This window comes from Pteronotus mesoamericanus, unplaced genomic scaffold, assembly GCF_021234165.1.
Source record: "Pteronotus mesoamericanus isolate MK-2021 breed Mesoamerican mustached bat unplaced genomic scaffold, CSHL_Meso_final contig_78, whole genome shotgun sequence".
Classification (NCBI taxonomy): Eukaryota; Metazoa; Chordata; class Mammalia; order Chiroptera; family Mormoopidae; genus Pteronotus; species Pteronotus mesoamericanus.
The window spans coordinates 5,409,000-5,433,523 of NW_026555258.1; the positions used below are offsets into that span (position 1 = coordinate 5,409,000).

Here is a 24,524-nt window from a genome sequence, read left to right on the forward strand (position 1 = left end):
GGCCAGGGTTCCCCCGGGGCCCTCGCAGCTCTGGTCTCCAGGATTCTGGCTTCTGGGAACATCCTGTTATTCTAGAAAAGATGTGCTCAAACACTGATGGGGATGGGGTGGGGGTTGTCAAAAGGACCCAGGAGCCTGCTCAAAGGGGTTCTCGCTGGCCAGATTTGTGACCATCTGAGCATCAGGAGAGAGATTATAACTGCACGTATCAAATAAAAACCCATGAGTTCACAGCGGTACTCAAAAAAAGGAACTCGTTGTATTGTAGAATGCTAGTCAGCAACAGAGAAATAAATGATTGATACATGCCATAAAATCTCAGAAATGTCACTGGAAGCCGAGCACAAAGGACCACATACTGTAGGATTCCATTTACATAAATGTCTGAAAAGCACAATGAGAGAGTAAGGAGCAGCCTGGGGGCCGAGGGGCTTTCTGTGCTGGTGGGAATGAGCCTGTTGTCCCAACAGCTGCACTCTGTAAATTTACTGAAAGAAAAATCATTAAAACAAATACATTTTATGGCATACAAATGACCTTAATAAAGCTGCTTAAATCAAACAAACCTATTTGCCAGCATTGGAGACTATCAGCTCGCGTCTCTACAATCAGTAAAGGGAAGAGTCAAACATTTTCTTTTTTAGGCGGAATTTAAGTCCATTAGTTGATTGAAAACACTTCTCAGAATCCCAGCAGATGCTAGAGAATGACTGATACATTTCTAAGGTGGGATTATGGTATTTTGGTCATGTCAGAACCCCTTTATTTTTAAGATCTGCTTTTCAGGTGTTTAAGGGTGAAGTACATGCCTTAAAGTTCTCTAAAATATTTTTTAAAAGAAATAGCAAGATGTTAATTACTGTGTTGAGGTGTTGATTTTATGCGTAGATTTTACGTGGTTTTCTTAACTTTTCAGTACATTTGAAAATTTTCCAACTTCTTTTTTAAGCACCTTCAAATGAACCTTGCGGCGACTGCCTGTGTGTGAACACGCTGAAGGTCAGGCAGGGTCAGGTCTGCTGTGCCCACCTGTCTCGGCCACATCTGTGCCCTCAAGCATTTCACTGGCCACGCCCCCTCATGCCCCCACAGGGGCCCTGCCAGGCTAAGGGGCCCCGAAAGGCCTCAAGCCCCCACCAGGCTGCTGCGACCCTTGCTCTCCTGGAACCTCCACCAACTGCACCCCAAAGACTGGGTCCCCAGCCCTGGCCCAGGAAGTAAACGGCCACACGTGTACCCAGCGGCACAGCAACTTGGGAGGAAGTCCTCTGAATCATTTATTTGACTTGAAGTCAATGCACAGACGCTCTACCATACAAAAGTTGGAAGCTGCAACAGATCGAGTGCCAGAGGCAGTGCATGGACTGTAAACAGAGACAAAATGAAAATGCCACTTCTGTGTGATCTGGGAGCAAATCAGAGTGGGCTGGGCCCAGGCCCAAGATTACATTCACAGCGCGGGGTAAGTGCAAATGAACGGAATGTGGGGATGGGGGACGCCGCCCCGGTCCTCCCCTCTCAGGAGGCCGCTGGGTTTGGAGTCAGACCGAGGTCAGTGCCAGCAGCCCCCCAGTCTGGGGGGTGCAGGGCGGTGGGGGGAGATGAGGGGCGCTTGGGAGGGGGATTCCAGGAGGAAGGTGGGCTCACAGAGGATGGGCCACGCCCAGCATCTCCCTCCCCCATCTCCTTCTCCCTCCAGACCCACATGGGCAAGGCTGGCCCCCCTTGGGGCCCCTCTGCCGTTCAGGGGAGAGGGGCCCCGGCCTGAGGAGCCCGTCCCCCACATCCAGAGAGCGGAGAACCAGGAGAAGGGCGTCTCTCACAGGCCCCCCAACCTGGACAGGGGCAGAACCTCAAAATAAAGTGTTAAGGCAATAAATAAAACATCCCAGCTGGGGTGAAGACACCATGCGAGAATTGAGTCTGCCGGGCTGACAGGAGCCCTGTGGTGTGGGGACAGATGACGTGGGGACAAGTGCTGACTGCCTCCCCTGCAGGACCAGCAGGGAGGCGGGCCCTAGGCGGCTGCCCCTCTGGAGAGCGTTTGTGTGTCCAGGGGAAGGCCGAGTGCGGGGCAGTTCCTGGTCCTAGGGAGGGCTGGGGAGCTGGTCCAGGCCTGCACACCCGCTGACCCACCCAAGTGGTCCCTGGGCCCCTCGCTCCTCGGGCCACCGCCAACAGCAGCACAGGTGATAGGCCTGGTCAGAGCCTCCAGTTCTGAGCTGGGCCCCACCCAGGGGGTTTGGGGCTCACAGAGGAAGGCAGGTGGGGCGGGAGGACTAGCCCCACCTCCTGTCTTTGGTGGTGGCAGAAGTGGAAAGAGAAATGACAGGCTTTGGCAGGGAGAGGGAATGTCAGAGGACAATGTCCTGGTTTGCTGCTGCGACCTGTCCCAGGCCAGCTCCCTGCCCAGATGCGAGCACAGGGGGTGGGGGGAGCAGTCCCCAGCAGGGCAGATCTCCCACCTGCTGCCAGCCCAAGCCTACTGCCACCAAGGTGCCCACCACCCCACTCTCCCAGTGAGGCCCCCACCCTCCCTCTCTGGAGCCACAAAATAACAGCGCCCCGGGGCGGATGGGGCTGGCCTGCCCGTCAGGGCCTGGATTCTGAGACCCTTCAGCCCAGGTTCCTTCTGGCTCAGGACATCAGCGACCTTGACCACAGAGCCCTGCCATCCCCACCTTTCACTGCCACCCTCCTCATCGGCAGCCCTGGGGTGGGAGGCGATTTTGGGGTCCCACACCGAGGGCACCCCAGCTCTGCGTGCCCCAGTTCTCCTCACAACACGCGCCTCTCTCTCACTACCTTCTCCCTCAAGCCCCAGTGGCCACTGGCCCAGCCTCCGCTGCCCCAGGCACGGCCGAGGGCAGTCAGGGGCCCCTGGGGGCGCCATCCCTCTCCGGGGAAGTTTGCTCCCCAGGCCTCAGGGATTCCCAGGTGATGGGGGTGGGGCAAGGTCAAGGGCCAATGCCCATCTTCTCCACAGCCGGGGCTCTCTCGCTGCTGACAGCCACAGATGCCCAGGCCCTTGGGTGCCAACCCAAAGGAGGGAGGAGGCACCTTCTCCCTGCCGTCACCCGTGTGGACGAGGCCCCGGCAGCCCCTCCCCAGCCTGCACCCGCCGCTACTGCAGCTCCTCCAGGGGGCCGTTCTCTCGGGGCAGCACCCCGTTCAGGCCAACGCTGCTGGCCGCCGGCGTGCCCAGGTAGCCGAGCAGGATCTCGCTGCGGCGCCGCGACAGCTGCAGGATGTCATGTGCCAGCGCCGGCACTGAGGTGTAGCGCACGTTGTCCAGGTCAAACATGTCCCTCAGGTACTGCACGATCTGGTCCTGGGGTACAGGGCTGGCATGAGACCTGGGCTGAGGCCCCTGCCCCCACGGATGGCCTCCAGGCCTCCAGGTCCCCAGGGCCCTCCCGGGGCTTCCGCAGACCCGCGGGGCCAGGCTCCCCGTGGGAGGGGCAGCACACGCTCTCTGCAGCCACCCCGCTGGCCCTTTCTGGGGAGCAGGCCCAGGTTCTCGCTCTGCTCCTAGCACCTTCCAGGGCTCCGATTCCAGGGGCCATGGCAGGAAGGGCCCAGGAGCGGCAGCAGCCACAGCGCTCCATGCTTACCTTGAAGAAAGCACAGACTTCGGCGAGCTGGGGCTTGGGTCCAAGGAAGCCAAAGGCCAAGACAGGACTAACATGCTCCGATACGGAGTAGAAATGGGAGATGAAGCCATCGGGCACCTGTTCGGGGGCAGAAGGTTGAGGCTGGGACCCTGGGGTCATCCGAAGGGCTGGGCGTTAGAGGGAGACCTGGCGCATTCACATCCTCGCTGGGTGACCCTGGGCAAGAGACCAGGGAAGGCCACATTCTTGCCTCTACAGAATGGGGGTGACCTCAGGGCTGCTGTGAGGGCTGCCCAGGGAGGGCCTGGGGAGGGCTTGGCACAGGAAGTGCCCCGAGTGCGTGGTGGCAGCAGCTGGTATCAGCTGGGCAGCAGAGCCTGGCTGGCCAAGAGGCACTATGGATCGCAGCCCAGACAGTGCAGCCCGCGCTGCCTGGGAGCGCAGGTAACAGCGCCCCGGGGCGGATGGGGTCTGCCCGTCCCCAGGGCACCCTGCCTCCGGCCGGCTGCCGGCTGCCGCACCTGTGCCTGTGCCCTTCCCCCTCTCCTAATTCCCTCAACATTTCCTGATGCCCCACTCCCCTGGGCCCTGCGAGGTGAGATGACGGTGCTCCTGGTCAGGGGAGAGGCACTGGCAAGACAGGCGGCTATGCTGTGACAGAGTCCAGAAGGTGCAGCCAGGCCTGGGAGCTCAGCAAGGCCTCCCTGCACCAGCCCCATCTTCTGCCCACCCTGCCACGCCCAGCCCTGCCCCGTCCCACCCAGGGACCAGCACACCCCTAGGCCGGTGCGACCCCCAGAGCCCCCAAGAGCGCGCGCCTGGGGGCCGTCAGGTCACTCACCATCAGCAGCCTCCTCTTGGCTTTGAGGACAGACCAGCAGGCGGTGGCCAGGGCCTAAATCAAAAGGGCGCAATGGGCGTCAGAAGAGCAGGCCAGGCCGCAGCCCTGCCCATCCCCAGCCCGGGACCAAGGCCTTACTCCCAGCAGGAAGGTGGGGCTTGGTGCCTGAGCTCTGCTGTCTCCCTGCCCGCTATTAGGAATTACACCCCTAAATCTGAATCTCGACTCCAACGCTTACCCCTGCGGGCCCGTGGACTAGGCACTGAACATCTCTGGGTCTGTTTCCTGACCCACAGAATGGCTGTGAGCTGATACCCCATCTTATGCGGGGGCTGTGCAAGCCACAGTGACCGCCTGGATACCGCCTGTGAGGAGCAGCCCAGCCTCCCCAGACCACGCCCTGCCACCCGTCTCGGCTTCCTGAGTGGCATGCCTGCCCTGCAGCGCCCGAGCTCAGTGCTCTCCTGCTGTTCCTCTTCTTTTCCATGTTTTAACATGACTTAATAGGGTGCATTGAAAATTGAATAACACTGACACCAGCACAGGATGAGTAGAGTTAAGTGAAACCATAGCAGAGAAGGAAAACGCACAGGCCACCAGCCTCACAGCGCAGCCGAGGAGAGCATGGGTGCCAGGAAGCTCCTTCAGGGCGGAGGGGCGGGGAGCCTGCCCCACGGGGTGACTGCGGGCTGACGGGGGGAGTCAGCGTCCAGGCCAACACACAGGACTGCGCTGGGAGTGGGGTGGCACCCACCGTCTCCTTGAAGCTGTCCGACAGCCAGCGGTTCCTCAGGACAGCGAGCACTGAGGACGGGGGGTTCTCCAGGTCCTCGAAGGCATCCATGAGGATGAAGTCCAGCACGATGTCAAAGAAGCTCATGCACACCACCTGCGAGAGGCAGGCAGCTCTGTGGCCAGGACCGCTGCCCAGAAGGGAGGCCAGAGGCCAGAGGGGGCCAGGGTGTGTGGGGCCCCATGGGGGAGCAGACACGTCTCTGCTCTGTGACGGGGTGCTGCTGGGGCCATCTCTCTCACGGCCACGGCCTGGGTCTGGGGCGGGGCGGAAACTGGGGGCTTACAGCAGCAATGGTGCCACCTGAGACCCTCAGAACCAGGGCAGAGCTCGGCACAGGCACCCGCCCTGCACAGGGCCTCACACACTAGCACAAACCGACTCACCCCTCGGCCCTCCAGCTCCAGCCGAGTGGTGGCCCAGGTCTCCGGGCGCAGGGCATAGCTCAGCATCTCCTCATAGCTCTCCAGGAAGCCTTTGGGGCTCTGTGGGGAGAAACACAGTCTGTCCTGTTCATGGGAGAAGCCCCGAGACCCAGCTGGACTGGATCTGCGAGGACAGGCTGGCCTGTGGATGGGGACAAGCCAAGGCAGGGCCAGGGCCAATCCCTGAGGAGCAGCCATGGAGAAAACAAAGCAAGAAGAGTCCCCTGCCTGCCTCGATGTACCTCTGCAGAGACCAGGGCGTTTCCACAACAGTTCTAACACCAAGTGCAACATTTCACGCCAGCCCATTCCTGGGCCCCTACTGCCTTCCAGGAGATGTGCACATGCCAGAGTAGGAGCTCACTTTGGAAGGATGGGTGAGAATAGGAGGCTGAGTCAGGCAGCCAAAGATCCAAATCTCTATGACCTTGAGCCTCACTGGCGAAACAGGAGAAGCTCGAGCCAGCCCCACGCTCACAGGGCTTTTCCAGGGGAGTCAATGAGCTCATGCACGTAACACAATCGGCCCAGTGCCTGGACCTTGGCCACGAATAAGGCATGAGCCTGCTGCCGCCAGTCCTCGGGCCACCAGCGCACAGGCCGAGTCCCTCACCCCCTGGCACTGTGAGGTTTAGCGGGGGCACGATTTGCAGGTGTGGATGTGCATTTATGGGCATGGGAAGCTAGAACATGCCAGGGACTGATCTAATGCGGATCCACTCACCTAATTCGTCCCGTCCTATGGGGGACATTCTGGATTATGCCCATTTACAGATAAGAATACTGAGGTTTCTGGAGATCAGTGATGTGTCCAAGAGCCAGGCAGTGTGGAGCTGACCCCCAAGAGCAGGGGCAGGTTGATGCCATTTGTACAGAACCACAGCAGAGATGGCACCAGGGAAACAGTCTCCAAAACGTGAACAGGGCGGGGCCAGAACTCACCGAGCCTCGAGGAGACCGAGGCAGCCCACAGCGGGCTGTGGGGTGAGGGCTGTGCTGGGTTCTCGAGCCCGACGGAAAGAGGCAGGTGCAGCCACGCTAGGGGAAGAGCTGCTAGCAGGGACTCAGAAGACAAATGACCAAGGGAGAAAGAGAGGCAGGCGGATGGGGACCTTCCAGACGCCAGCAACATGCCACTTCCTAACCTAGGTGCCAGATACATGGCGGTTCACCTTTTCAATCATTAAACCCTACAGATGCACTTTTGCGCTCTCATAAGTACACCCCACAGTGACATTGTTAACAACACATATCGAGGAATAGTGTGCCAGGTGTGGACGAACCAGCAGAGGCAAAGGCCCAATCAGGGAGAAAGTTGGTGTGGACCAGAAGCCTGGAACTGCCCAGTGTGGACAGGACGAAGTGCCCAGAGCGGCAGGCCACCGAACGAAGCCCAACCTTTACACCGAGGGCGGCGGGAGTAGGGGAGGGTCTGACACGGCTGGGTGATGAGGCCAGAGCTGCGTTCTGGAACTACCCTGGCTCGGGAGGAGAAGAGACTGAGGGGGAAGAGGCACGTCCAAGAGTTTCATTCAAACCCATCAAAGAGAAGAAACACGTGTGACCAACAGACATGGAAATTTATGCAACCTCGTTAATGATGAAAGGAACATCAAGCACGAATAAAATAAACACTAGAAACATTATTAACATCCAGTATTGGCCAGGATGTAAGGAGACACACTCCTACAGTGCTGCGCGAGGACCTAGGTTAAGGCAGTTCAGGGGGCGCACTGGCCAGGTCTGCCAGCCTTTTCAACATTGAAGCCCACGCCCCAGTGTTGCCACATCTGGGGCTTTGCCCCACAGCAAAGCTCCCAGCACCCAGAGAGATCTGTAAGAGACTGATTACAATGGTGGTGTCTGTGAGCCCTGGCTGGTGTGGCTTAGTGGACTGAGCGCCGGCCTGCGAACCAAAGGGTTGCCAGTTCGATTCCCAGTCAGGGCACATGCCTGGGTTGCAGGCCAGGTCCCCAGTAGGGGGACGCACGAGGGGCAACCACACATTGATGTTTCTGTCCCTTTCTTTCTCCCTCCCTTCCCCTCTGTCTAAATATAAATGAATAAAATCTTAAAAAAAAAAAAAAAAAAAAAAAAGAGCGGTGTCTGTGACCCTGAAAATGAGGCACAAGCCAAATGCCCATCCCTCGGAGAACCGGGTAAGCCACAGGCAGAAACCCTCTGGGATGCAACACAATTGGTCAACATTAACTGCATGGACTGACATGGAAACACGAACAACATACACTCATATACAGCCAAGTAAGGCTGCATAGGGTCTGCAGGGCGCAGCCTGAGCCTTGGAAATTAGCAACAAGTTCAAGGGTTAAAGCCGGCAAAAGTGAACAGGACAGGTATCAGGCTGCAAGTAGCAGTTCCCCCTGGCAGGTGGCCCTCAGGGAGACCCTCTGCGGTGTGCACTTCATAGTCGGTGAATTTTAGAGCTTTATTATATTGTAATCAGAAATACGAAGCTATACAGATCCGTATTTTTCAAAATTAACACAGGAAAAAACTCCACGCCTTTCCCAGCTCCCCCACAGGATAAAGTCCAACTTCCCCAGCTTGATTTCAGGTAGGGTTTTTCTTCTCTCTTTTCTCTTTTTCTCACATAACCAAATGGAAGTTCAAAAATAAAATAGAACAAGGCGACAGGGGAAGAAAACGTGAAAGAAGAGGCCTCGCCCCCAGCTACCTTCTCGGCCTTCGTCATTAGGCCCGTCACCATCTGCCGGCCGACCTCCCCGAAGAAAAGCTGGTTCCGCTGGTCTCCCAGAAGGCCCTACGGCGTGGGGAGGAGGGGCGGGGGGGAGAGTGAGCTGCCCAGCCGGCAGCCCCCACGGCAACCACGAGGGCAGTCCAGTGTATTAACAGGTGACCCATGTGCACTGAGGGGCCAGGTGCGGGGACAGGCCCGGCAGAACCCTGCTGGCCTGGTCCCACCCCTGACCCGGTCATCCCCAGGTGCCCCACGGCACACCCACCTCGAACGCCTGCCGCACACAATGCAGCTTGGCCAGAAAGTCCTGGTCACTGTAGCAGCCCAGCAGCTCTGTCCTGAGGGGAAGCACAGGCAGTCGCGCCACCAGGGCCCCATCCAGCGAAGCCCCCATGGGGTTCTGGGTAGAGCCCCAGGTGGCCCTGGCCTGGCCTGGTGGCGTGACCTTGGGCAGCTGTCTGTCCCATGTACGCCTCGGCCTCTCCCAAGCCGAAGAAAGAGGCTGACTGGACACTCTCTGAGGACAGGCAGCCGCAGTGGTGCTGAGCGCCACCGGCAGGCCTGGCCACCGAGGGTCGAGCCGACCTTGGCCGCCTTTAGGCCCCAGTCAGCAGAGGACGGAAATGCCATCTGCTCCCGGCTGGCAGGATGCCAGGCAGGGGCTGCTGCCCACCGGGTCTGGCTGCCCTTTACCCAGGTCGCCAGAGCTTCAGCTTGGGCTTTCAGCCACTTCAGCCCATGAACTTTAAACACACAGAACTCAAATTTGTAGTCATGACCGAAAGCCAAGTTATGAGTTTCATATTATACAGAAAAATTAATTTAAAATGAGTAAGAGACCTAAATACACCACGGAAAGTGTCGTCTCAGGACATGAGGCCAAGGAACAAAGCCCAGAGTGCTTCTGTGGCTGGACCCCTTTGAGAGCTTGGAACAAGCACGAAATGTTTTATTATTAATTGTATTAATTTGTCATTGTTCATTCCAGACCCGCCTGTCTCGGGACTCAGGGCGTCCGAGGCCCTCCTCGGTGGGGTGGGAGTGGGGCCAGCCCCTCATGGTCCTCAGCGAGCCTGGCTGAGTCCTCACCAAAGAGAAGACTGCTGGCTTCCCCGGCCTCCTCGGGGCGGTGGGGCAGCCCCACACGCTCACCTGAGGGTCCGGCAGAGCACCTTCCCCTCCTTCACCAGCTGCAGGGCCTCCTCGTAGGCGGCGGCCGGCCTGGAGAGCGGGATCGGGTAATCGCCGATCTGCAGGGACTCGAAGAGCTGGGGAGGGAGCAGAGGCAGAGGAAAGGCCCATCAAAGCCCGTGTCACCAGCTCCCGGGGTTAGCGCCTGCGCCTGGCGGACACCCTAGGGGCCAACCTCTCAGAGGCGAGGTCGGAAGGAGCACTGGCCCAGGAGGTGGACGGCCTGGGTTCAAGTCCAGCTCAGGCCCTCGGTGTCCCCATCTCCAGGGACTCTTCCTGAAGGAAGCTGAGCCCCCGTCCTCCCGCCCCAGGCAGGACGGCTGGGCCTGACACACATGCCGTGGCAGGGGACCAGCGCCAAGCCACGGGCATGTGGCAGAGTGAGGGAGAGGTCAGTGTGGGCTAGAGCTGGTGGCGGCAGAGACCGCTGCCCTCACCCCAGGACCTGTGACCCCTGGCTTCTCAGGCCTCCCCACCCCCAGCAACTGCCTGGGCTCCCCGGGGAGCAGCCCTCAGCGACCGCCCGATTCCGCTCCCGTCGAGGGAACAGCTGCACTTTCCCACGCCCGTGCTCACACAGGGTCGCACGGAGGCCCGGCCTTAGCTCCACCCATCCCCGTGCCCATCCACCTCCCGCATCACCTCAGTGGCGGAGAAGAAGGAGTCCTCCGAGGTCAGGCTGTCCTCATCGTCTGCCCGCAGGCGCAGCGAGCCCTCAGTCAGGGGCAGCATGAGGGTCCGCTCTGCGAGGAGCGGGGAGAGGAGGGCTGAGCACGACTCCCGAGATCCCCGGGTGGGAGGTGCGCGCTCGGGCCCGAATGCTGGACTCTGGCGGATGACGCCGATCAGCACAACGCTCCTGCTTACTGAGCACTTGTGCGTGAAGACCCTGGGCCTGTCGCCTCAAATGAAGGGCCCCCTTCAATCCTGAGACATCCTGGCAGCAGAGCACAGTTAGGTGTGGGAGCAAGGCTGCTGAGGGGACCGGCCCGCCACCACACAGCTGCATCCTGAGTCCTGGCGGCCCCTGAGCTCCTCAGAGGCAGGCCCCCTTGTGCTGTGTGGCCCTTGGCAAGTCGCTTGCCCTCTCTGACAAGCTGAAACTTAGCCAGTGACACCATGGGCTCAGAGGAGCCCATGGGCCACTCACTCAAGCGTCCTCATCCTCACCCACTCAAGGGCTGAGGGAGCCTGGACCTTCACAGCACCTCAGAAAGGCTTGTGAAACCCACGAGCAGAGTCTGCCCGAGAGCCCACCAGCCTTCTCCTGTGTGGGAGGCCAGAGGACATGGGACCTGTGACAGGCGAAGCCGCTCAGGGAGGGGCTGTGGGAAAGCGTGTCGCCCTGGCCAACCTGTGCTGGGCCTGGGTCGCCACTGGTAGAGCCGGGGAGCTGGACACTCTGGGCTCTGCTGTCCCCCTCAGGGCTGGCAGCACACAGGGAGAGGCCCGGGGGTCGTCACATTCACTGCACAGGGCCTGGCGCCCAGCAGCCACTAGGACACCCTTGGCTGCTGGCGGCATAACGTCATTCTCCCGGCGATGTCACGCCCTTCGCCGCAGTGGGGCAGGGTGGTGGCAAGGCTCGTGTCCTTGGCCCTTTGGCCTGCTCTGGGCTGATATTGGGAGTCATCCTCTCTACCCGCCCAGTGCCCGCAGGGAAAGACTCGAACCAGAGGCCTGAACAGGCCCCGGGCTTACTCCCAGGGGACAGGGCCAGGGGCTCCCCAGGGCCCCGCCGCGGCTCAGGTCCTGCCTGCCACATATCAGGGGACACCTCTATCCCTCCAGGACCGGTTTCCCTACCTGCGCACTAGATCGCAGGTGGCCTGAGGGCCCTGGGGACTCTGGTTTGCCCGTTGCACTGAGGGAGTCATGCTCCGCTTCCCGCCCTGCCTCCCCACCCCCCACGCCCACCGCCGTGCAGGCCGCCGGGGCCGGCTCACCCAGGTCCAGCAGCATGCTATCGGACGGGAAGGTGGATCCAAACTCCTCCTGCAGATGGTAGGCCCGGTGCAGCAGGGATTCCAGCTTCTCTGCAAACTCCCTCCGCTGTGACTCTGGCTGCGGTTAAAACAGTGACCATCAACCTGGGCCCTCCCTGCGTCCATGCCAGCAGCCCCCTCCCTCACCAAGAATGGGGGTCCCAGCCCCCGGGGAGGAGGGGCAGGCTCGGAGACCCTACGAGAGCTCAGGTGTAAACTGAAGCTGCCCCATGCAGGAGCCGCATGTGGCCGGTGAGCTTCGGAAATGTCGTCAGTTGCTCACGTCATGAGATGTGCTCGAGTATGAACACACGCTAGATCTCAAACACTAAGCGCCAAATAAATAAATAAATAATCGATCTCAGCCATTGTTCACGTTGATTACATGTTCAAATGATAATACTATGGATATACTATCTTACATAAACTACCCTGTATTATTAAAATTAACTCATCTGTTTCCTTTTGCTTTTTAACGTGGTCTTCTAGAAACTATTCAGTGAGCTATGTGGCCTCCTACTGGCAGCGCTGTCCTGACCCAAGCTGACCCGGGTTCAGACCGTGGCCCCACCAGTTCCAAGCTGTGTGACCTGAAGCAAAAAGCACCCCCATTCTGAACCTCAGTTTCCCCATCTGTCAACTGAGTTAGGGGTGCCTACCTCCTAGGGTTCTAGGGGAAACAGGAAGGAGAAAGGCCAGCAAGTGTTAGCTGTTAGAATACTCATCGTGCCTGTTGTTACCACTGTACTAGGAGAGCAGTCAGGAGCCCAGGAGCGCTGTGTGCAGCGCCCGGGAAGGCACTGCACTGCGACCGGCTTCCTGCGGCCCCAGCGACCTCCTTGCCGCCCCCACCTCCTCTGACCCCAGGCTCCTCTGTGCCAAGAGGCCAGGCACGGGCAGACCCAACTCCGTTTCCACAGAAGCTGCCAGGTCCTGCACTTGCACGAAACCAGACCCGGGGGGAGGAGACGGCTGACTCGGGCCTGAGGCCACCGGGGAGAAAGGGCCGAAAGAGCTCAGAAGGGACAGTAATGATGTGAATGGGTGCCTTTCACCGAGCGCCTGCCCTGGAGCAGGCGCCTCGCAGTTCAGCCCCCTGGTCTCCCTCAGAGGCACGTACTACTCTGACTCCATTTCACAGAAAAAACGCAAGGCACTTTCAGGGGCCCGGCCTACCACGGAGAGCCGGGAAGAGCTGGGGTGCGACTCCAGACCCACAGGCCACTTCGCTCAGTTCTCCCACAGGGTCAGACGCTGCTCCAAGCAGCGCGAGACTCGTGGCTTTGGCTGCGACCTGCCAGCTCCGTCTCTGTGAAGTGACCTTGTGTTAGGGACTGGTTTCTTAGCTCTGACACCAAAAGCATCAATGACAAAAGAAAGAATAAAGATACTGAATTTCATCATAACTAAGAAACTTTTGTGCTTCACAGGCAAGAAGGTGAAAAGACAACCACTGAATTAGAGGAGGTATTTGCAAAAGCTATCTCTGACATGGATGGGGGCCCAGACTACCTAAAGGACTCTTACAGCTCATGAGGAAAAAGACATATAACTGGATTAAAAGTAAAGCACAGGATCCAAGTAGAGACTTCTCCAAATAAGGTACACAAATGGACAAAAAGCACAAGATGCTCAACCTCATTAGCTATCAGGAAAACGCAGAACAAAACCACAATGAGGTACCATTTCACACCCACTAAGACGGCTGGAATCAAAAAGCCAGGCTATAACAAGAGTGGCAAGGAGGTGGGGACTTAGAGCCTCGTACACTGCTGGTAGGCGCGTAAAACGGCGCAGCTGCTTCGGAAAACAGCCTGGCAGTGGCTCAAAACGTTAGACAGAGAGTCACCATACGACAGTCATTCCGCTCCTGAGTACATACCCGACGGATTTCAAAATACATGTCTACACAAAACCTTATACACAAATATCCACAGCAGTTATTATTCATAAAAGCCACAAAATGGAAACAACACAAACACCCATCCCATGGTGAATGGAGAAATAAAATGTAGCCTATCCATACAACAGAATATCAGTCAGCAGTAAACAGAAACAAAGCAGCGACCTATATTACAACAAGGATGCGCCTGAAAACGCATGTGAAAGGAGCCAGTCACAAAAGGCCACGGGTTATACAGTTGGAAGAAACACCCAGAACAGGCACATCTACAGAGACAGAAAGTAGATTGGCGGTTGCCTAGGGTACGGGGTGCAGCCGGAGGACTGGGAGGGGAGGTGTGACCACGAGCAGCACCGGAGTTCTTGCTGGGGTGATGAAAATGCTCCAAAATTGTGCCTGTGTGATACACTCCTACAACGCTGGGAATATACTACACGCCGCTGAAGTCTGCCATTTAAATTGGGTGAATTTTATGGTAGGAGGATTATATTTCAATAAACTTGTTAAAAAGTGTTTAGCACAGAAAAATGCCTCCAAGACTACGAAGGGGTTCTGCCTGGGCGACAGGTTCTGAGCATCAATAATACCGACGACAAAGATCATTTACTGGGCACCCCCTGCGGGCCAGGATCGCGGGGCGGGCACCGCTGTCCCACTGAGGGCACCGGCTCTCAGAGGCACCAACAGCCCTTGTCCATGTCACACAGATCAGAGCCTGAGCTCTTATTTTTCCCACTCCTTTCTGTTTCTGTAGTTTTCACTATTTCACTAAGGACTGTTTAATTGTTTTCACAATAAGGAAAACAATGAAAGTGCTGTAACATTAAAATGCAGTATTAGCCCTGACTGGTGTGGCTCAATGGGTTGGGCATCGTCCCGCAAAGCGAAAGGTCACCAGTTTGATTCCCGGTCACAGTGCATGCCTGGGTCACGCACCAGGTCCCCAGTTGGGGACATGCAGGAGGCACCTGATAGATGTACCTCTCCCTCTCTTTCTCCTTCCCTTCTCCTCTCTAAAAATCAGTAAATAAAATCTTTTTTCAAAAAAGATGCAGTGTCAGCGATAAACACAATTGTGGTAAAGGCGCCACCCCCCCACCCCCAATGCGCTCCCTTCTGCCCACACGCAGAGGCGGCCTGAAGCAGCTGCGCCCTGGGGTGCTGAAGGCTTTCTTGCATTCAAGGTATTTCCCAACCTTTGCGAAGTCATGCCTGCGTGACAGGCCTCCGAGCTAATAGTGCCCCCAGCTGGGGTGAAGGGCAGTACTCCTTGCCACAGGCTGCGCCAGGCAGTCCTCATCCTGCGCACTGTTACCCAGCCTCCCAGCCCACAGAGGCCCAGGCGGAGGAAAGAAGGGTGTGGGGAAGAAGGTGAAGAGACGTTCCTTCTTGTCCCTGCCTCACACCATGTCCCCACCCTACCCTATCCAAAGTAGGGACAATCCCCGCTGGTCAGCCCCTGCAAGACTCCAGCTTCCAGGTGAGCTATGGACACGCCGCCTCTGGCGCTGGGCGTCTCAGCCCCGCCCTGACCTGTGCGATCATCCCCTGGACGACCCGCCCTCCACTGTCACAGCTGAAATTGTTCCCGTCTCCTGGGAACCCCTGACGGACTCGCCAGATATTGTCAGGCTGCTCCCCAAAGAGATGCCCCCTCGCTGGACCTTGTTCCAGCAGAGCACAGGAGCTCATAACGGCTATGTTTTCCTTGTTTGTTTTTAATTTTAATTTTTATTTATTTTCTTGTTATTAATTTTTATTATTTAAAATTTACATCTTATGATTGTTTTATATTTTTATTTATATGATTTCAGAGAGAGGAAAGCAAGGAGAAAAAAACCTTGATTTGTTGTTTCACTATTTTAAGCGTTCTCTTGCATGGGCTCTGACCGGGGATCAAACCCGTAACCTTGGTGTATTGGGATGACACTATTCCAACTGAGCTACCCAGCCAGGGCCTTGTTTTTTAACAGAGAAGAAGCCCACAGCCCCACCAATTATACAAACCCCACACATACGCATGTGCTCAAAATGAGAAAAGTTAAACAGTAAAGGAGTGCTGAAAAGAACAGGAAAGTACAATAAAAGCCTTTGTCCACCTTTCCCTGCAGACCCTCTCCTCGTAGGTCACTGTGAACCATTTCCAGTGCATCTGTCAGAGGAAAGTAAAAACACACGCACATATCAGCAGTCACCAAGAGGCGCACGGGTGCGTAGCTGTATCTGTTCAAAACACACACATGGGCCATTCTGCACACAGTCCACATCTTGCTCTTTTTACTTGATGTGTTGTGCAGATAGCAGCCAATCAGCCCACGTGACTTCCCGCGGCCTTTTAATGGCTGCATGGTATCCCAGACCCCTGCTGGTGGGAAATTAGATTGTTTCTAGTTTCCAACTCTTACAAAATAATGCCTTACGGGCCATCCATCCTAGGACATACTTTTGGTGTGCTTTTCACAAAAACGTTTTATTTTAGCTTTTTTACTTTATTCCTCATTCCTGATGTTGAAATAAAGGTTCACTGTAGAAAACTTGGATGATGTCCCCCCAAAAAGTACAAAGAAAAGACAAAAGCTGTATAATCCACTCAGCTATGCCCGCAGGCTCTTTTCCCCCGGTCCTGCAGGAGTGCACGGTTGGGGTCTGGGTGTGAGCATCGCTGTGATTTACTGTGTAACTACCATGTGCCAGGCGCATGCTCAGCATATTACAGGGATGTTTTCCTTGGTTGGGCCGACATCCTGGTCAAGGGGAAAACTCCGATCCAAGGGGATGAGTGACTGGTTGGCAGGAGGCGGGGCTGCTGGGCTGCCTCCCAAAGCCTGGCTGCCCATCGATCCTCTCCTTGGCCAGGGCGTGAGGACCACCTACCTCAGACAGTGTCTCTGAAGCAGTCTCGGGGTTCCGGAGGCTGTCCCCCGGTGTGGGGGTGCTGCCGTTGTCCCCCCTCTGCCCCACGCTCAGCGCCTGCTCCCACTTTTGCAGAGCCTCCTCGAACAGCTCCATGCCTGAGCACAGGCCAGAGAGAAGGGAGAGTCAGGGCCCCAGCGAAGAGAAGCAGCTCGGCCCCGCATGGCATCCCTCGAGGGGGCCCCAAAGGACAAGAACGGGCAGGACTTTGTGGGCCAGGTCCTGGTCATTTTTTTCTTTTTTCTAATTCTCACCCAAGGATATGTTTATTGGTTTTAGAGAGAGAGGGCTGCCTCTCGTACGCGCCCTGACTGGGGATTGAACCGGCAAACTAGGCATGTGCCCTGATGGGGAATCCAACCCGCTGCCACCTTTTTTGTGTGCGGGACACGCTCCAACCAACTGAGCCACTCAGCCAGGGCCCTGATCGCTTTTTTGATCAGTTTACAGCCCTTCATTCAGATCAGATTTGCTCTAGAGGCTGTCCCCTGTCCAGAAATGGCTGGAAACCACTGAACGGGGGTTTGGGCATGGGGAGATGGAAGGGGTACAAAGCAGCACCCGGAGCAGTGTCCTGGGCTTGGCCTGGGCTCCCGGAGGCCATGTCCCACCGCCTCGCCCCGGGAGAGCTCGCGGCCGCCGCTGGCCTGTACCTTGCATGTAGAGACTCTCGGCGTTGCCGTCGCTGGCGGTCACAGACTCCTCCATCCCTCTGGCATCCCACGGTCCCGAGCACGCAGCCGTGGGGCTGGATGAGTTCACCACCACCATCTGGGCACCAAGCGGCGCAAAGACCCAAGGGCGAGAGGTGAGGCCTTTCCGGGCCCCCTGCAGGACCTGGGGCTCCCCCACTGCCTGCCCACGTGCCACACACACTCTCTCCAGACACCATCCCTGGAGCTAGTCCCTGAGTGCAGAGGTCACATCCTCAGCAAAACCTGGTCCACCAGGCACCTGACCACACCTCACAGGAAATGCTGAGGCAGGAGGAAACACCGAGGCCCACACCCAACCCAGGACCCTGCAGCCTCGTACAAAACCTGCCCCGGGCCCCTTCCCTGCTCTGGGGCTCCGCTGCTAGCCAGATGGGGAAGAGTGAGGAAGCACCCAGTGCACGCGGGTTGGCCGGGGCCCACTGTCACCCACGCCCTCTCCCACATGAGCGACCACCTGCCCTGACAGGTTGTGGGTCCCTCTGAGACAACAGTTACCTCCTACCCGCCCTAGGTCCCCAGGGCAGGCCCAGCTCGGAGCTGGGGCTTGGTGCTGACTGAATGAATGAATGAATAACTAGACGAGTAAATGAGACAAAGTCATCCCCCAATGAAAATGACCTGTCTGCCTTATTTATCTCTGTGTCCTCGGCACCTAGCAGAGTCCCTGGCACAAAGCAGAAGCCCCCTCAATGTCCAACGAATGAGTGAATGAACTTGCACAGAGAAGTCTCCCCCGAGAGGCCGCAAGCTTCTCCTCGGCACTGATCCACCTTTCCCCACCGATGCCTGGCACGCAGTGACCGGGTCTGACAGCCTGCTGGACTGGGGGGCGAGTGAGTGACTGAATGCATGTGTGTGTGAATGAGTGAACGAATGAATGAATGAGCGCACAGATGAAAGGCTGAATAAAGTCTCTACTCCCATCTTCCTACCAGTCCATAAGCCCCCTGAGAGCAGAGATGGAATCCGACTTGGTAGCTGGGGACTGGGCCCTGAGGCCGCGGCGGGCCCCCCGCCCCCTCCCCTCCTCCCTTGTCCTCACCGAGGCCAAGCTGTGGGAGGAGCCCGAGTGCTTGCTGGGCTCAATGGAGGAGATGCCACTCAAGGTGTCGTTGCTCTTGCTACTGGGGCTCTGTACCCTCCGGCTGGAGTAGCCTGTGAGGAACGGGAGAGCAGGGGACATGCAGGCTTCCCACACAGCCTTGGTCCAGGTCGCCCCCCGCCTCCAGCCCGCCCCCCGCCTCATCTGAAGCCTGTCGTGACCTGCGAGGTCAGGGTGGTGGCAGAGGACCCCGAGCTGGGTGCTTCGCAAGAGTGCTGGGCCAGAGCCGCTACTCACAGCTGTGTCCCTGTCACTGGCACAGGGCCTGAGGTCCAGCTACTTCCTGCCTTTTTTATTTTTTCTTAAATTGATTTGAGAGAGAGAGAGAGAGAGAGAGGAAGGAGGAGGAAAAAAACACCAGCCAGCTGCTCTACCCACCCACCCACTCACTCACAGGTGGACTCCTGCATGTGCCCTGATGGGGACCGAACCCGCGACCCTGGCGTTATCGGGATGACGCTCCGACCACCCAAGCTACCCGGCCAGGGTCTTCCTGGCCTCCTCCTTACTCGACTTGCCCTGTGCTTCTGGCTGAGTGACTGATTTGGAATTCTCCTCCTTCCAAAAAGGATTCAAGGTAACAATTTTTTAAAGATACAGCAAAGATTTTTTTCTTAAAAAAGTAAAAGAAGTACAGAAAGGAAAATCAAGTGGAACCAGAGAGGGAGCTGGTAGAGGGAAGGTGAGCAAGAGGCTGGTGCCAAGGTGGCTCCACGTTTCCCAGGGGCCGATGCAAAATGGAAACCCAGCAAATCAGCATTTCTCAGGTCCTGTTGTTAATGAATCTAAAAATCTCTTTACCATTGTAAAGAGAAAGCATCCCTTTCCTGATGATAATTCACAATGGAAACTCATTTTCACACAAGGACCCAGGTGCTCCCCAGGGTCCTCAGATGATGGGAACAATCACCACCTAGTGGACAGGTGTTGGGCCACATCACCCACCAAACTCTTACAAGGGCGCAGGGAAGGAGGTTCTGCTGTCAACCCTGCTTCCCAGATAACAGGACCTTGTAGACAGGATGCCACTCGCCCCCGATCCCACAGTTAACAGGGGCCCAGCTGGGACCTGACCCCAGGCCAGGTCCTTGCCCCACCTCACACCTACCTTTCTTCACCGATGGGACCTTCCGGGCCATGAGGATGGGGAGCGGCACGGTGCCCAGGCGCTCGCCTCCCATCTCAGGGCTGACCTGCTTCTTTCTCCGCCGTCGCCTCTTCAGCTGGTGGGCGGCCAGGGCCAAGGCCACGGTCCCTAGTGCCGTGGCAAAGAGGACCTTCCGCAGGCCTGGCGTCAGCCGCAGCTGCGAGAATGCAGACTGCAGGAGAAGAGGGAGACAGCCGGTTACTCCTCCCCAGGAGGGCTCCGGGGGCAGTTGCCCAGGGAGCACCAAGGAGCCGGGAGCACGCCATCGGTCACCTGGGGGATATCTGTTGACCAGAAAGTGTAAGGTGGCCACCTCAAAAGGGGGGACCTGGCCAACCCCTCTGAAATGTGGACCACAGAGGTGTAAAGAGGGGGCTGGAGATGGCAAAATGAAGATGCCAAAGAGGTCGCATCTGGGGCCCAGCACGTGCCACTAACAATGGCGGCCACGATTCTAACAGCTGCAGTGACTGGGAGCCCCCTACGCCAGGCGCCGTGCTGTGACTTTACCTGCATCCCCTGTCTGAATGCCCGCCCTCCTCCAGGCGAGGAATCTGAGGCTCACAGAGGTTAGGACACATGCTCAAGGTGACAGAGAAACGGAAATTGAACCCAGGTGCGCCAGCTCCATTTCTCAATGACCTCTGGAAGACGACAGCATTCATTCCACCCAGCTGTCCTGCGTGCGCACATCCCTGCTCCGCCCTCACTCTCTGCCTGCTGGGCTGGGAGTCGCTCCAGTGGGGCCGCGCCCCCCTGGGTAGGGCTGTCGAAAGCAGGAGGCCTGGTGAGCACAGACATTTGAGGACGGCAGGTACAGACCAGGCTCCAGGCCCAGACTCCAAACCCAGTCCGTCTTACTCTGCTCGAAGAGGAGACCCCAGACACCAAGACCGAAGCAGTGAGGACCCAGCTTTCCTGACGCGGGGGACTCAAGTGTTTCAGGGACCAGGGCAGTCAAAGGGCGGGACCACGGCCCACCCAGTCTTCACCTGCCCAAACGTCGTATACAGGAACACAGGGATCTCGGCCACCGTCATGGCCAGGGCCTGGATCACGGACATGCCCTCCGTCCTCCGGAACGCCATGGCAGTCGCAACACCGCAGGCAAGAGCCCTGGGGCGAGTGTTCCCAAGGAGAGCGTCTTCAACTGGTTGCCGGCTGGGTCCCAGGCACCGCCCACGGCCGGGAAAGACAGGAATGCACATACCAGAGGGTCCCTCCGCAGAGCTGGGAGACAGATGACCAAGTCAGATACAAGGCCATGCGCAGAGGAGCAGAGAAACGTACACAAGGGCGCCCCAGGGGATGAGGCAGGAGCAACGCCTCCTTCTGCAATGCCAGGCCTGGAACCCCGGCCTCCTGCGCCTACCAGTGGGAAGGCAGTCAAATGCCCCTCGCCTCACCCGCAGCCCACTACGAGCCCTGGGGGCAGAAGGCAGTGCCTCGGCACGCCGGCCCAAGGGCAGGGGCGGGGCCAGGGCCTGGGAGACGGACAAGTCCCTCTCAAAGCCGATGGCCTTTTTTGCTAAACAAAATTGTCAGGCCTCTAAAAGGTCAGGCCCCAGACTGAGAATCATTACAGTTTTTCACCTCGCACAAAGCCAAGGATGTTTTACTTCCTGTGGCCTGTATTATGAAAAGAGCAGGGTATTTCCTCAAATAATAATGGCCACTACACACCTGTGTATATTTTGCGCTAGGTTCTTCACATATGTTATTTCACTGAATGATTACAGTTCTGTGAAGTGGATGCGCTCTACCTGCGCCCCCAACCCTTGCCAATTTCCAATGAGGAAACCAGGGCTCAGGGAGGCTGTCAGGAGTGCGCAGCTACACAGCTGGTATGAGGTAGAGTCACAACTTGGCCCAAGGTCTCTCAGACTCTAGGCTCTGTGCTCAGTGCAGCCCTTTTGCTGAATGTGACACGGAGCAGGCAGTGGCAAGCCCCAGAGGAGCCACAGGCTGCAATGGCAACTCTCTCAGGGCGAGATCCTTCTGAGACCCTGCCGGGGTGGCCCACGGCCCACCGCCCACCCCACGGCACAGGATAAGTGGCTCAGCCGCAGACAGCCCCGTTCCCACGATCCTGCAGCGTGCTCCTAGCCGCCGCCGCTGCCACGAAGACCGAGGATGCCTCCCAGGTCTCCGGGGAGCTCAAGCAGAAGGAATACACAGGCCGGGACAGGCCCTGTCTACTTGGGATGGTAGCCAAAGTCACTGGACAGTGCAAGAAACAGCTCGTCCCCAGCGAGTGGGAAGGAAGGACACTGCTATCAGTCTAGCTCTAGGGCTGGGCTGTGAGTGAGGGGGTTGGCGGAATGTTCTAGGACGAAGGAAACTGGCATGTCAAGGGTAGGAGACATCCCGTCAGGAAGCTGCAAATTGAGCTACGTGATTGCCAGTGGTCAGGGAGAGGGCTAGTATCACAAGCCACTCCTCTCACCTCCTCCGGCGGCCATTTCCCAAGCACTTCCTACCGGCCAGGCACGGGACCGGATTCCCACAGAGGGCTTTGAGTCTAGTCACTCCCAGAACTCTGACGGCAACCGCTATATAAGATAAGGAAACGGAGCTCCAAGAGGTAAGTGAACCAAATGAGGTCACTGGGTGAAGGGCCAATCTGGATGTGACCTCAGTTCTAGGGGATCTCAAGGCTATGGGTCTCCCCTGAGCTGTCTGCTGCAACTGCCACCTCTCCCTCCATGCCACACCTGAAGGACTTCTGGGTCTCCAAGAAGTCCACATGGAGCAATAAAGATGAGCCCGAACACATGCTCCAGGAGTGGGACGGGGCTGAGAGGCCTGGAGTGTGTCTGCAGGAAAGTCAAGAGCAGCCTCTGCTGCCCCAACTGAGGGAAAGGACGCCAGATACAAGGTGACAACACCCATCCCCAAACCTGCTTCACTCCAGGGATGTATCCAGATCCAGCCCAAACACACCCTATCCAACCTCTGGCACCACCTGGAGAGCAGCCTCCACGATGATAAGCCCATGGCAATGTCCCCAGCCCAGGGACACTTTTAATGCCACCCCCACCTGGGCAGTCACCTCTCCTGCCCTATAACCTTGGACAGAAACCTACTCATTCCGCCCTCACCGTGGCACTTACACCCTCAGGCTGGACGCCCACACTCTCCACCTGGACTCTCCCTTGCCCTGGACGATCCTATCAAGGACTCTGGCCTTAACAGTCCTTTCAGCCTTGACCTCAGCAACGACCCTGACCCAGGCACTCCCTTTTGCCCAGTCTCAGTTCATTCCACCCGGGACACCTCACCAACCCGACCCGACCGGGACCTGGGCACTACCACACCGGACGTCAGCAATATCCCCGTTTTCAGAATCTGCTCATTCCACCCCAGACATCTCCTAAAGCAGCCCTAGTCAAGCTCCCTCCTCGCTTGCCCCGGCACCGGGAATATCCTTGAGGGTCCTCCACGTGCCCACCGGCGCCGCCCACAGCCGGCGCACCTGCTCCTTCCATCCCGGGTACTTTCCCAGGCCTGCTCCGATCCCCACAACGTTCCAGGCCCGGGCATCTCCTCGCTGACCCGGTACCTTTCGTTCGATCTCTCGCGCCGCCCACGACCAGATACCTGCTCATTCCAACCTGGGCCCTTCTAGTCTGGCTGAGCCCGGATACCTGGGCCCCTACCCAGTCCTCCGCGCAGGCTCGGCTCCCGCCCGCGGCAAGCCTCAATCCCGGGCCCGGCCACGCCGCCCGACACCCGGCAGGCTCAGCCCGGGCCACCACTCACCAGGGATCCCATAGCTGCGGAAGGGCAGCGTCTCCTTCCCCGGCGTCCGCGCAACCAACCCCTCAGCCGTTCGGGGGCGTGGCCTTACGTGGGGCCAACTCCCATTTTGGCCAATGAGCGTCCCTGAACCGTTCCGCCCCGCACCGAGGGACTGTGTCACGTGATCTACTTAGCCGCAGCTCTTCCTCTGCCCCGCCCCCCAAGTGCGGTTGAGGCAAGAAAGTGATCTTTCCTTTCCTATGATTGGCCACAGAGATTATATTGACATGGGAGGCTGGTTGAGTGAGGCGGAGCAGCTCTTAAAGGGGCTCATGAAAATCAATGAGGTTTTGAAGGGGCTTCGTTAAAGGAAGCTGCGGCGGTCTGGTCCCCCGTGTTTGGCTCACCGGCCTCTTTGGGGCCCCAGAGACAAGTCCTTCCCGCCCTTCAAACGCCCATTTTCAAATGCCCGCGCCTCCGACTTCCCGCAGCATTCTCTTTCTACCTTCTTCAGGAGTTGTTTGCAAAGTGCTGCGTCTCCCTCACTAAAGAGTGTCTCCTTGAGAGTTGGAGTCAAGTGATTGGATTCTGACCATCCAACTGTGCCTTGTATTAAACCCTCGGTTTGGAATCAGGCCGACCTGAGTTGTACCACTCAGGAATCAAGTTGTACCACTTCATCTTTCCGGAGTTCACTCAGTTTACTCCTCTGTAAAAATGGCAGCGGAATTCCTGCCTTGCCCGAGTCACAGGGCTTGGGTGGGGCTTGGAAGAAAACTGTGTGGCAGCCCTTTTATAACTGTGAAGAGCTGGGCACATCTAAGTTTTTAAACTGTAATTATCAGTAAGGGCACATTCTTTCATTCAACAACTAATATTTCTTTTCTGTGTGCCAGTCTTTTGGCTGGACATGAGAGCTCAGCAGTGGACAAGATACATGTAATTAAGATACTTAAATATAATCTTGTGTAATATTGCTCGAATAGGGGAAACTCAGGAATGTGGGGAACACCAAGGGATACGGGGATCCCTTGGTAGTCCCCCTTCATGCTGCGTTGAGAGGCTCGCTAAAGAAATGGACATCCAAAGGGAGACCTGAAGAATAAGCAGGAATTAACTGGACAGGAAGGGGGGGAAGGAGTTCCAGAAACAGCATGGGATATGCCCCAGAGGCAAGAGGGAATCTGGCATCTTTGATTCAAGGTGGCAGAGAGAACAGCAGCCAATGAGCCAAGGAAGAGGGAGCCAGAGCAAAGGAGAGCAGGCTACACCCCCAGGCTGCCTGGGTTCTGGGCTGAAATCCACCACTTCCTTCCCTGTGACCTTGGGCAAATCACTCAACTTCTCCAAACGTCATCATCCTTGCCCCTAAAATGAGGCGGATGATGGTTCCTGAGCTGGTATGAGAATCTTAGGTGATTATTCACTTAAAAG

The 24,524-nt window shown here is 57.4% G+C and overlaps 1 protein-coding gene across 1 annotated transcript; it reads right to left on the bottom strand.

Moving 5' to 3' along the window:
- Positions 1–259: 259 nt before the first annotated feature.
- On the bottom strand, positions 260–23,171 carry MIGA2 (mitoguardin 2). Its single transcript, XM_054584250.1, has 16 exons — positions 23,112–23,171; positions 20,342–20,579; positions 19,311–19,521; positions 18,143–18,255; positions 17,038–17,155; positions 16,346–16,482; positions 11,530–11,647; positions 10,226–10,326; positions 9,545–9,660; positions 8,658–8,730; positions 8,369–8,455; positions 5,635–5,733; positions 5,210–5,344; positions 4,456–4,509; positions 3,615–3,731; positions 260–3,331 (listed from the first exon to the last, which is right to left on the bottom strand). The coding sequence occupies exons 2-16, from the start codon at positions 20,555–20,557 to the stop codon at positions 3,125–3,127; spliced, it is 1,902 nt and encodes a 633-aa protein (XP_054440225.1). The 5' UTR covers positions 20,558–20,579; positions 23,112–23,171; the 3' UTR covers positions 260–3,124.
- Between the last annotated feature and the right edge of the window lie 1,353 nt (positions 23,172–24,524).